The following is a 13,160-nucleotide window of genomic DNA, read 5'->3' as shown; positions in this document are numbered from 1 at the left end:
ACTCAGCCATGGGGCCAGCCCAAGGATCAATTATTTTAGATTATACTTTTGATAGATAAAGAGAAAGAAGAACCAGAAAATTATATGTAATTCCAAAAAATAAACTCTTCTGATACATTGAAGTTTTCAAAATTTTCAGCAGTTCTATTTTTTCTTAAAAGCCTAGTCATATTATTAAGACAGTTAATCTGCAAATCAGTTAATCAACCCCCAGATAATTAACAGTTGGTGGTACAATTCTTTTATTCTTCTATTCATTCAACAAATATTTATTGAGCACCAATTGTATGCCAGGCACTCTTAGGTTCCCAGGATACAGCAGCAAACAACAGAAACGAAATACCTCCCTTCCTGGAATACACAGTTTAGTGGAGGAGACAATCAAAAATTGTATTTGGCAGGCAGTAGTTAAGTGCTATGAAGAAAAATAAAGTTCCTCCCCCTTTATTCCCTATCCCAATAAATGGCACCACAATTCACTCAGTTAATTAGGCCAATTCCTCTTTTTCTTTAACCCCCATCACTAATCCATCATTTTGGCTCTACTTCTTAAATATATTTTAAATCCAAGCAGTTCTCGTCGCCTCCTCCCCAACACCTCACTGCATGCCACAACCATCTCTTGCCTCTTATTACTGCAAATATTCCTTGGCTGGTTTCCCTCCCTGTTTCCTTTTATTCCATCTCTGCACAACAGCCAGAATGTTCCTTATTTAACCTAAGTTAGAGCACGTAATTTTCCTGCTCAAAACTCTCCTGTACCTTCCCTTAGAATAAAATAACACTTACAATAAAATCAAAGTCTCTCTCTTAGTCTACACAATCTGGATCCTGACTGGCCTCCTACCATCGCCTCCTCCCGTCATGCTTCACCTGAGGGCCTTCACTCTTACTACGCCCTCTATCTGGAAGGGACTTCCCCTAGAGAGGCACATGGCTTGCTCCTCCACTCTAATCAAACCTTTGCCACAACAACTTTTTGTAACCACCTAATGGAAAACAATACTCCATCATATGAAACACTAATCACTAAATTGCTTTGTTTATTCAGTGAGCACTCCACTAGAATGTAAGGTCCATAAGGGCAGGCACTTGTCTATTTTGTCCTCTGTTGTATCCCAGAGCCCAGAAGAGCATCTGGCACATAAAAGTTGCTCAATAAGTATTTGCTGAGTTAATGAATAAATTAATTAATGAATGAAGCCACTAAAATCATACAGCTATATAATATATAACAACGTATGAAACTGTATATAACACGTTAACTGACAAGGCAAGACAATATAACACTCTTCTAATACTTAATGTAATAAAATGCATATGGAAAAAGTTAAAAAGAAAAATACAAATAGAAGAGTTGGGACAGGGTGGTAGGATTCAGTTTTTTGTCTGTTTCTTCTATCTTTTTTAAAATCATTATGCTACATTTATAATTAAAATATAAAAATGTTATTTTTAAAATGGAACTACTACTAAAAAATAAGCAATCAGCAATGGGAGATCATTTCTTTCCTCCCAGTGACTGTCAAGGAGGGAGTATATCAGAATCACCTGAAGGGCTTTTATAAATTTGCTTCCTATCTCCTCTTTCATTCTCTACTCTATCACAAAATAAGCACGCCCAGGGTCTCATTATCAATGAATATTATACCCCTCAGATATCTGAGGACAGGCAAAAAAAACCCCAAAGGCCAAGAAGCACTAAACTAACTCCAAAAACAGAAATACCACAGAACACCACATAGCAAACTCAAGGGTAAAAGGCAGAAGAGGACTCACATTGCCTGAGTGACTACTACCTAGCAGGTACTATGAAGAATGCTTTAACTCCTTTTTTATTTTTTTTTTCCTGAGGAAGATTTACCCTGAGCTAACATTTATACCAATCTACCTCTATTCTGTATGTGGGTCACTGCCACAGCATGGCTGACGAGTAGCGTAGGTCCATGCCCAGAATCGGAACCCACGAACCCACACCGCTGAAGTGGAGTGTGCCAAATTTAATCACTAGGTCATGGGGCTGGCCCTCCATTTTTTTTTTTAATACTGTTCCTGCAATGTAAGTGCATCCCCATTTACAGATGAGAAAAATTCACCCACGTGGGTGGTTAAGTTGCTTATAAAAATAATTAATTGATTAAAGAGGTCCACGCATGAACCAATCATGAGACAGTGTCATGAACCAAGTATTATGATTAACTGCTTCCTGTACAGTTTAGGTAATGGGGTAGGGCAGGGGATTGTAAACAAAGCCTTGTGGCCAAAGGCACAGAATAGTAAGTGGGGAAACCAGGTGCCCATATTTAATTATCAAATGACACTGAGCAAACAGCTTTTGAAAACATCCCCCCAATTTGTTTTCTGTAAGAGCCAGCCTTACAACAAATAACTTAAGTAAGAACAGCAAGATAAAAGACTGTTCCTAGACTGAGAGGACAGTTTTCTAACAATGAAATACATAAGACAAAGATCCAGAAGGAAATCAGACTGCAGTTGTGTTATAGGATTATAAGTAATTTTTAACATAGTCGCCAAAATTGTATAATGTTGACATAATGGCTTAACAGCAAAAAAGATTAAACAGTCAAGATTCTATCATTAATATACTTTATGTTAATCTTAAGACTGGGTAGTAGGACACAAAACAATTCCATAAGGTAAGACAAGAAGCAGTTCCTAAAGTGAAGTGCTTTACCAAGACCAAGAAGTAGCAAACACACCATTCTTATAACAAAGGAACCACAGAAATGGAAGGCATCAATGGAGCTAAAAAGAGAAACCATTAGCTGAAAACATCAGAGCAAACTTCTTGCTGGGGGAGAACATTCAACAAGGGGAGGTCAGGCTGAAATAGCAAAGTCAAATAAACACACTGACAGGGTCTTGAGTATTACACTTCTACCACAAATAAGGAAGATAAATTTCATGGTAAAAGTATCAACATAAATCAGCCAGGAATATATCTGGGTAAGAAAAGATGGCACTCAACAAATGGTGCTGGAACAACTGGATAGCAACATGTAAAAGAATGAAATGGGATACCCTTCCTTACACTATAGATATACAAAAACTAACTCAAAATGGATCACAGACCTTAATGTAAGAGAAAAATTATAAAACTCTGAGAAAAAACAAGGAGCAAATCTTCATGATCTTGGTTGAACAAAGACTTCCTAGATATAACATCAAAAGCATAAGGGAAAAAAATGTAAAATAAACTGAACTACATCAAAATTAAAAACTTTTGTGCAGCAAACGATACCATCAAGAAAGTGAAAAGACAATTCACAGAATGGAAGACAGCATTTGCAAATCATGTACCTGACAAAAGACCTATATCCAGAATATATAAAGAACACTTACAACTCAACAATAAAAAGGTAAATAACTCAATTAAAAATTGAGCAAAGGATCTGAATAAACATTTCTCCAAAGAAGATAAACAAATAACAAATAAACACATGAAAAATTTAGCCATTAGAGAAACGCAAATCAACACTACAGTGAGATGCACTTCATACTAGAATGGCTAAAATAAAAAAGATAATAACAAGTGCTGACATGGATATGGAGAAACTGGAATTCTCATGCATTGTTGGCGGGCATGTAAAAAGGTACAGATATTCTGGAAAACAGTTTGGCAGTTCCTCAAAATGTTAAACATAGAGTTACCATATGACCTAGAAATTCCACTCCTAGGTATACACACAAGAGAGATGAAAACATATGTCCACACAAAAACGAGTACACAAATGTTCATAGAAGCATTGTTCGTAACAGCCCTAAAATGAAAGCAATCCAAATGTCTATCAACTGAGGAATAAATAAAATGTGATATATCCATACAATGGAAAACTATTCGGCAATAAAAAGAAATGAAGTACCGATACAAGCTACCACATGGATGAACCTTGAAAACATTATGCAAAGTCACAAAAAAAGACACATATTGCATGATTCCATTTATACGAAATGTGCAGAATAGGTAAACGCATAAAGATGGAAAGTAATGATTGCCTGGGGAGGGAAGGAGAACAGAATGAAGAGTGACTTCTAATGGGTATGGGGTTTCTTCATGGGTGATGGAAACGTTCTAAAATTAGATTGGGGTGATTGTTGCACAACTCTATGAAGATAATAAAAACCACTGAATTGTACATTTTAAATGGGTGAACTGTATGGTATACAAATTATATCTCAATAAAGTTATTTTTAAGGCAATGTATTTCACTGTTAAAAAGTTTAAAAACAAAATCTGAAATAGCACTTAAGAATGAATGTTAATTGCTGGTACTCTAGAGTAAATTGAGGAAATGACCTATTGAATAAGTGATATGGAAGAAGACTAGAAATACAGAGATAGGGTTTGAAAAATGAAAATACGAAGCTACTGTTCATGAGTGATTTGAAATCAATATTTTAGTAACACGGGCTGGCCCAGTGGCACAGTGGTTCAGTTTGGAAGTTCCGCTTTGGCAGCCCGGAGTTCACCAGTTCAGATTCTGGGTGTGGACCTAGGCACCGCCTGTCAAGCCATGCTGTGGTAGGCATCCCACATATAAAGCAGAGGAAAGTGGGCACGGACGTTAGCTCAGGGCCAATCTTCCTCAGCAAAACAGAGGAGGATTGGCAGCAGATGTTATAGCTCAGGGCTAATCTTCCTCAAAAAAATATATATCTATTTTAGAAATAGCACTACTAAGCTAGAATCAGTATTATTCTAAAAACAAGACAGGCCCTAACATCTTTTGGGCCTCTTTCCTCATCTGTAAAATTACGCCTTGCAGCTAACAAAATAATTTTTAAGATGAAGACAGAGAAGAGATGGCTGCTTTCCCAAAAGAATTTGCTAGGCAACAGCCTCTATATGCGTGGATATGCTTGGGCCTTTCAGAATTACAATGAAAAGGAGAGGCACTCCCTCATGATATATGGGAATTGACTAACGTTGCATGTACTGTTCAAGATTTAAATGAGGATAGTCATATAATGAAAAAGTCAAGCCACTGTGGCTCCTCAAACAAAAAAGGATAAGACTGGAAGAATAATTTGGTATCACAGCAGGGAAAGAAAGCAAGTGATGATATACAAGTAATAGCTGGCATAGAGTCTGGTTAGAGAATGTAGCTAAGTGGATTTTTGTGAAGAACAGGAATTTTAGGAATGGGTATATTAATTTTATATCTGCTATCAATTTCTGTTATTCTCTGTTCTTTAGTTCCTCTTCAATTACAAAATCTATCTCAGGAACAGCTAAGAATCTGGTGCCTTAAAAATGCCACCTCAAAAGATGAAAGAGATAAGAAAGACATGAAGAGGGGTAGAGGAGTTTGAGATTTACAGTGGAGGGTAGTTAGGGAAGAGAGCTGACTGCCTTAATCAAACCTGGTTAATGATTGTGATGGAAAACAGGAGATGATGATGATAGAGGCGCAGCCAGGGTTAGGCCTGGGATCTGAAACTCAAGTCTGTGCATGCTGCTGCCTCTGAATGGGATAAGGAAAAAAGGTGAGATCATCCCCTATGAACATGGGCAGGGACAAGCTAGACTAAAGACGAAGATAGTGGGTACTACTCGTATACAGGATGTTCAAGTAACTGAATCTTGGGTCTGATAGTAAGAAGTAGGGTTATCTGCCAAGGCAGGAAGAGGCCAAAAATGAAAAGCCCCTAATAACGATACACAGGGAGTCTAGAAAAGTAACTAAGACAGGTAGGATAGTGCAGTGGTTCTCAAACCATTTTTTTCCCCAGTCCCCTTAGGGCAAAAGATTCCTTAATCCATCTATCCCACAAAACTCCACTTTACAGTGGAAAAAGAACTCCATGATAACAAGGAAGCAAATTTTAGGGAAAACAGGTAACTTATATTTTAGCCATAATGCATATATTCTTAAGTCAAGATACTAGAAAATTACAAGCCAAATGTCACTTGACACAAACATGCATTACTATTCAGTCAAGGGCTAATACAATAAATCACAACAGACTAAACTGATAACACTAAATTAAAGTCATCTATCATATAAACCAAGAATGATAGCAACTAAAAACCACAATGAACTTGACAACATTGACGGTGTTCTGATAAAGAATCCTTCCTAAAAAGTCTGGGAAACCAACTGTTCCAGTAGGAGCTCCGCTTGGCTGCCAACTGCAGCTCAGCAGTCAAATTTCTTAGTAGAATACTGAAACAGCATCTTCAGTAACTCGAGCAACATTTCGTTTTACGAAAAACCAAATATTAGTAACACACTTAAAATACTAGTAAGTAGCCTCAGTTTTTATGAAAGTAAAGATAACGAAATGAGGGTCATTCACCCTCAAGAGCTCAAGAAAACAGGAAAAGAGAAGAGCACGAGAGTCACGATCATAATGCATAAAGGGACAAAAGGCAAACTATCAAGGATGGTCACGTCCAGTGACGGCACTGGGAGAAGTGTGCTAACACACAGGGAGAAAGGTGCCCTGCCTGGAGAAGGAGGCTGCGCACAAGAAGATGAGGAGTAAGGTCTCCAGCCTGCCCCTCCTTCAAACATTCTTTCATGAGGCAACTCTCCCGATGAAAAAACAAGCAGTGAGTAATAACTCTTTTTTTTTTTTTGAAGGGAGAAGGGACCCAAGACTGTAACATGGGGTATGATAATTATCTATCTATTGGTTGCACCGAGATCAGAAGCTATCACAGGAAGGATGAAGATGAGTTAGTTCCAAGGCACTAGTGAACCAAGGGGAAAGGGAAAGGGAGTTCAAAATTGGGCTTGGTGAGTAATTAACAGATAGTACAGGTAGATGATCATCTCCAACTGAAGCAGAGCAACAGTGGTCAAAAATGCAGACTCTGGATCCAGAGTGCCTGAGTAGGAATCTCGACTCCCCCACTTTATTCTCGCTGTGACCTTGGGTAAGTCACTTAACCTCTCTGTGCCTCACCTGTAAAAATGAGGATAATGATAGCACCTACCTAACAGGATTGTTTTGCAGTTTGAATAAGTTGTATTTGCAAATCGCTTAACACAATGTCTTGCACTGCACTTAATAAGTGGTACCTAAGTTTTGTTAAATAAGTTGAGGTAGGTGGGAGTTTGTTTTGACACCTCCAAATAAAATGGAGGCCTGCGGGCAAAGTAATGGTAAGGAGGGCCGAGAGGGGGGTCACTTTTTCTCAGCGATGAGACTCCCATGAGGCTGCACCTTAGGGAGGGGTCGCCCTGCTGCCAGGATTCAGCAAGCACCCGCTCCCAGGACAGGGGCGCGGGTTGAGAGAAACTTCCTTCCTTCCAGGGCCTAGGATTTTTCAGGAACTCGTTTCTGAGAAGTGGCTGAGATTTTAAGGTGGCGATTTCAATTTCCAGGCAATAGACCGTGGGGTGAAATTCTGTTTTGTCTGAAGAGCAGGACCCCTGTCTAGGGCAGGACGGGGTTTGAGTCCGAGGGAGAAGGGTGATGTCCTCTGGGGGACGATGTGCTAAGAGTCCTCATCGGTCGGGCGCGCTCTCGCCGCCCGGCACGGCGCTCGCCTCGGAGGGAGCACGAAGGCTGCCGCAGCCCCGAGGGAGGCAGGAGAAGCCTCAGAGCAACGGGGCGGTGGGCGCCAGCGGTCGGAAGCGACCCCACATCGCGGCTGCGGAGGGAGACCCGCCTCGCCCAGGGTGGAGGGCGCTCGCCGGGATCTCCAAAGGGAGGGGCCGGCGCTGGCCTGCGGGCGACCGGCCAAGCTCAAGGCCCCAAAGGAGCCTCCCCCCGTCCCGCCCGCGCCCGCCCGTCGGGGGCCCCGGTACCCGGGGTACCTGAGCGTGGGCCCGATGCAGGCCGTGTCAGTGCTCTCGATCTCTCGCAGGATCCGCTCGTGCTCCGCCGCTGTCTCCAGACTCTCCGCCTCCGCCATCTTACCCCGCTCCATAGACCGGGGGCGCCCAGCAGCGCGTCCCCTCCTTCAGCTCAGCTCACCTTTCGCTCCCTCGCTCACCCTAGGCTCCAGAGCCTCCAAGCCTCCGGCTACCCGCAGGCCGACCCCTCCCTCAGGCTCGGCACGCCCCCTTGCGTCACCGCGTCCGCCGACGTCCCGCGCAATGCCCGCTGGGATTTGTGGTTCCCGGGCAATGGTAGGGTGGGTTCCGCTCGTTTATTAATTGAATCCACAAATACGTGTTGAAAGCCCCCTATAAACCAAGAACATTTAACGACACTGCATATGGAATGGTGATCAAGTCAGGTAATGAATGACACCAATCCTACAAATTCTTGTTTAAGACCTTTGCCACAAAGTGCACAAGGCCCTGTAGGCGTGAATAATACAAAAAGACTAATTAGGTTTCTGCAGACAGCAATCTTAAAGCTATCAGGGGGAGAAAGGTGGAGAATCCCAAAACTAAGAACTAAGGCAGAATGTGACTGTAAGCCAGTTCAGAGAATCGAGTTCAGGGATCACTTCTGGCTGCGAAGTATTCATAGAGAGACTGGACCTGGAAGTTTTAAAGGTGTGACTGGAAGGTGTGAAGAGCGCCTAGAAAGCCAGCAAGAACTTCATTTGAAGTGGTATGTAGAGAAGTAGCAGTAAGAGATGGCGCTGATAAGGTACCTTAGAGAGAAATCCTGGGCTAAGAAATTTGTACTTTATTCTGATGGTTCCAGTGATCCAACATCCAACTGCATCAGAAGTGCCTAGAAACGTTTTGTTTTTTTTTTTAATATACACTAAAGGTCCTACATCTGGACATTCTGATCCAGGCATCTGCATTTCATAAACTCCCCAGATTAGAATTTAAAAAATCATATTTATCGATCACTGCTTGAGTTTTTACATAACACAATGAATGGGAATCCACTGACGTTTTTTAAGAAGAGGAGTGACACAACCAGAACCTTGGCATTAGGGAACTTGATCAAGAGCAAGTGTGCAAAGTGGGCAGAGAGAGAGAATTTGGAGACAGGGAAATGCTATAGGAGATTTTAAGACCTAAACAAGGGGAAGTGGCAATGAGAATGAAAAAGAATGGGCACATAGGAAAAACATTGTAAAAGTAGAATTGGCAGGATTTACAGGATAAGGGGAAGGAGGAGAGGTTTGGAGCAGAGTCACTGGGAGAATGGTGTTGCCATAAACAAAAAAATAGCATGTAAGAAGAACCAAACTGGAAGTTGAGGCTAGATCATTTCTGCTACAGCCATACCATGGATTATTATGCAAACATTAAAGAAAAAGAGAAAAGACTCTGTATTCAAATGTGACACTGTCTCCAAATTGTAGTGTTGAGGGGAAAAAAGCAAAGCATGAAACAGTTTATAGAGTAAGTTTTTTTAAAAGAATAAATATTCATATATACTTTTATATATACATAAAATATTACCTTGAATAGTTCTGAAAAGATACCCAAGAACAGTAGTGGCAGTCAGGAGAGGGCTTGGAAGGAAGGGGCCTGGAGTAGGAGGAAGGTAAACTTTAATTATGTATTGTTTGCACTTTCGGAATTCTTTCCCTTGTACATATATTCACTTTTTCAATAAAAAATAGTAGCTATTAACTAAAAATACACTCTAAAAATAAACAAACAATAATGAGGAGAATGTGTTACAAGTCCTGGTTTGCCAGGAACTGAGCAAGTCGCTAAACCTGTCTGTTTGTAGGTAATCTCTGGCTGTCCTCATTTTATTTCATTACTCAGGCTTAAACTATTCCAGAAAGATGTAGGAGGGGTAGGGGGAGTATGGAGCCCTTCATATTTCTAAAGATCCCTTGAAATATGTGACAGAGGGTCCCTTCAGGCACCCATTTTAGCATCTCACTCAGCAGAAAGTTTTTTGTCCATCACAGGAAGGAGACTGGTATGTAGACCAGATATGTATCATAGTGGTTAAACTAGCTTCTGCTACTATCAGCAGGTTTTGTGAGTGCCAGCTGAGGCCAGAGATCTCACATGTTATCAGAAGGATGTGTTGAGTCTGGAGTGACTGGTGTAGGAAAGCTCCATTGAAGACGACCTGCCTAACATCAATGCCCTCTAACTACAGAGAATGTCAGGTCAGTGTGGAATGACCAAAAAGACTAAGAGTCGAGGGAGCTTTGATTCAGTTCCAGCATTGACAGTTACAGTATATTGAGCACTTTCTGTGCCAGGCACAATACACAAAGTAAGCACTTCACATACATCATTAAATCCTTACAACAATCCTTTTCAGTAGATATTATATGTCCCATTTTACAGAAGAAAAAGCTGAGAGATTAGGTAATATCTGAGATCTCACAACTAGTAAATGATGAAGCTGGTATTCAAACCCAGGTCCATCTGATTCCAAGGTCCATTTCTCGACCATTAAGCCATACTGTCCCACCCACACCCTCCATTGCCAGGAGTTTATTATGTGAGCTTAAGCAAATCATTCTGCCTCTTTGCCTCTGCTTCCACATTAGTATAATGGATTGTATCATTTCTCAGACCCCTTCCAAATCACCTTGAAGACCCTCTCCCAGAACCACCTCTTTCCATTTATTCACTTTAAATGAATAGATTTCCTCTTCTCCTGTATCAGTAGATTTACAGTGTCAACATTCTCACTACTCCCCACTGCCACTTCTAGGCTGTTGTTCCGACACCCTGATTCCTCAGCTCCTCTTTGAAGTGTAGAGCATCAGATTGTGCTATAGTCGTCTGCTAATGTCCACATTCATCAGAAATTTTACCACTTGGCTCAAAGTTTTCCTATCCACCTCATTCTCTGCCATCGTCCTGAAGCACTTCAATATCAACATGGATAACCCACTCATATCCTGACCTCATGGATCCCAACATCCCAACCATGTTCCTCATGCCATGTAGTCAATACATTCATGGTCACACCTTCTCCCTAACATTACATAAACATCGCTCTGCCCCCAAGTCTACAAACTCTGAAATTCCTCTCTCTGCCTCTTTTCCATCCACCTCTTCCTCTGCCTAATTTCTATAGGACCCACACTTTAATTCCAATCTTTATCTCTGATTTCTAGGTAATCTATTAGCATTTTTCCCCTTCTAGCCTGGATTTTCTTCTATCCAAACTTCCAATTCAGAAAGATCTAAGTTTGAATGCAGGCTTCTCCATTAATCAGCAGGTGAATCTGGGTATGTTATGTGGCTTCCTTAAGTTTCCTTAAGCAGTTTTCTCATATATAAAATGGAGTTTAGGGCTGGCCCCGTGGCCAAGTGGTTAACTTCTCACACTCCACTTCGGCGGCCCAGGGTTTGGATCCTGGGTATGGACATGGTGCCACTCATTAGGCCATGTTGAGGTGGCGTCCCACATGCCACAACTAGAAAGACCCACAACTAAAATATACAACTAGGTACTGGGGGGATTTGGGCAGAAAAAAGCAGTAAAAAATTAAAAAATAAAATGGAGTTTATAATATATACCTTATGTACTTGTTAGAATTAGAAATAATTAACGTGAGGGGCCCTAGCACAGGGCTTGGCAGAATAAATGTTAGCAGCTACCCACAGCACATACTCCTATGAGCCACCAATTTGATTAAACCTTCTCTAATTCTTTAGCTTCCTTTAACCATACCCACATTGCCAATTTCCCCTCCTTCTATTGTAATGAGGAAAAAAGACTATAACCATGGCAATTGCCACTACAGCACGTTTGTGTTGCTCAATATCATTCGGGCCCTCAGGAATGCTCACCCATCCTTTGACTTCTATTCCTACTCACAGAATCCATTTATAATCCTTTCCTCTCTACTTAAGATCCTAGCCCTGCTTCCATCCTTCTCACTCTTAGAAGGTGCCTTCATCCATTACTAAACCTTCATTTTCCCTCTCCTTCACCACCTTTTCATCCAACTCCTCCTCTTCTCCTGTGTAAGAGGAATGGGGTTGCCTATAACTTTCTAAAGTCAACGTCTCATCTGGGAGAAGTTCCTGCAATTATCTCTCTTCCCTCTCCTTTACCTTCATCACTAAACACATGCTTGAGTCTTTCCAGCTAAAATCTCTCCCCTCAAACTGGATAACCACATGCAGAAGAATGAAACTAGACTCCTATTTTACACCACTCACAAAAATTGTCAAAATGTGTTGGAGACTTAAACATAAGAACTGAAACTGTAAAACTCCTAGAAGAAAACATAGGGAAAAAGCTCCTTGACATTGGCCTCGGCAGTCTTCTGGGGATAACACCAAAAGCACAAGCAACAAAAGCAAAAATAAACATGTGGAACTACATCAAACTAAAAAGCTTCTGCACAGCAAAAGAAACAATCAAAAAAATGACAAGGCAACCAAAGGAATGGGAGAAGATATTCCCAAATGAGATATCTGATAAAGGGTTAACATCCAAAAATATAAAAACTCATACAACTCAATAGCAAAAAAAAAAGGCTGATTTAAAAATGAGCAGAGGGACTGAATAGACACTCTTCCGAAGAAGACAGACAAATGGCCAACAGGTACATGAAAAGGTGCTCAACATCGCTAATCATCAGGGAAGTACAAATCAAAACCACAATGAGCTATCACCTCACACCTGTTACAATGGCTATCATCAAAAAGACAAGAGATAACAAGGGCTGGTGAGGATGTAGAGAAAAGGAAACTCTGTACACTGTTGGTGGGAATGGAAATTGGTGTAGCCACTAACGAAAACGGTATAGAGTTCCTCAAAAAATTAAAAAGAAAACTACCATATGATCCAGCAATCCCATTTCTGCGTATACTGTATATCCAAAAGAAATGAAAACAAGATCTCAAAGAGCTATCTGCACTCCCATGTTCTTTGTAGCATTATTTACAATAGCCAAGACATGAAAACATCCCAAGTGTCTGTCAATACATGAACAGATAAATACATTGCTAAGAGAGTAGTCTTAAGTGTTCTCACCACAAGAAGAAATGATAATTATGTGACATGATGGCAGTGTTAGCTAAGGCCATGGTAGTCATCATTTGGCAATACGTAAGTGTATCAAATCAATGCGTTGTACACCTTGAACTTACACAATGTTATATGTCAATTATATCTCAATAAAGCTAGAAAAAACTTAAAATTAAAAAAATAACAACTCTCCCCTCAACCTTGCTTCCCTGAGCTCTTCCAGTTCCTCCATTCCCTTCACTACTTGGAAATGTATTTTACACTCTTTCTCTTCACCTCCCACTTGTTCCTCAATATGTTAATTC

At 40.8% G+C, this 13,160-nt stretch overlaps 1 protein-coding gene across 3 annotated transcripts in view; it reads right to left on the bottom strand.

The window, feature by feature from the left end:
• EXOC6B (exocyst complex component 6B) overlaps nt 1-8,002 on the bottom strand; it is a 577,176-nt gene extending 569,174 nt beyond the window's left edge. For 2 of the 3 annotated variants that reach the window (XM_046661413.1, XM_046661415.1), the window contains exon 1: nt 7,791-8,002. In XM_046661413.1, the coding sequence (XP_046517369.1) occupies nt 7,791-7,903 (113 nt within the window). In that variant the 5' untranslated portion in view covers nt 7,904-8,002. The remainder of the gene's footprint in view (nt 1-7,790) is intronic. The other variant, XM_046661414.1, reaches the window with a different exon arrangement.
• Between the last annotated feature and the right edge of the window lie 5,158 nt (nt 8,003-13,160).

Source organism: Equus quagga, chromosome 5 (assembly GCF_021613505.1).
Source record: "Equus quagga isolate Etosha38 chromosome 5, UCLA_HA_Equagga_1.0, whole genome shotgun sequence".
NCBI lineage: Eukaryota > Metazoa > Chordata > Mammalia > Perissodactyla > Equidae > Equus > Equus quagga.
This window is presented reverse-complemented; position numbering and strand designations above follow the sequence as displayed.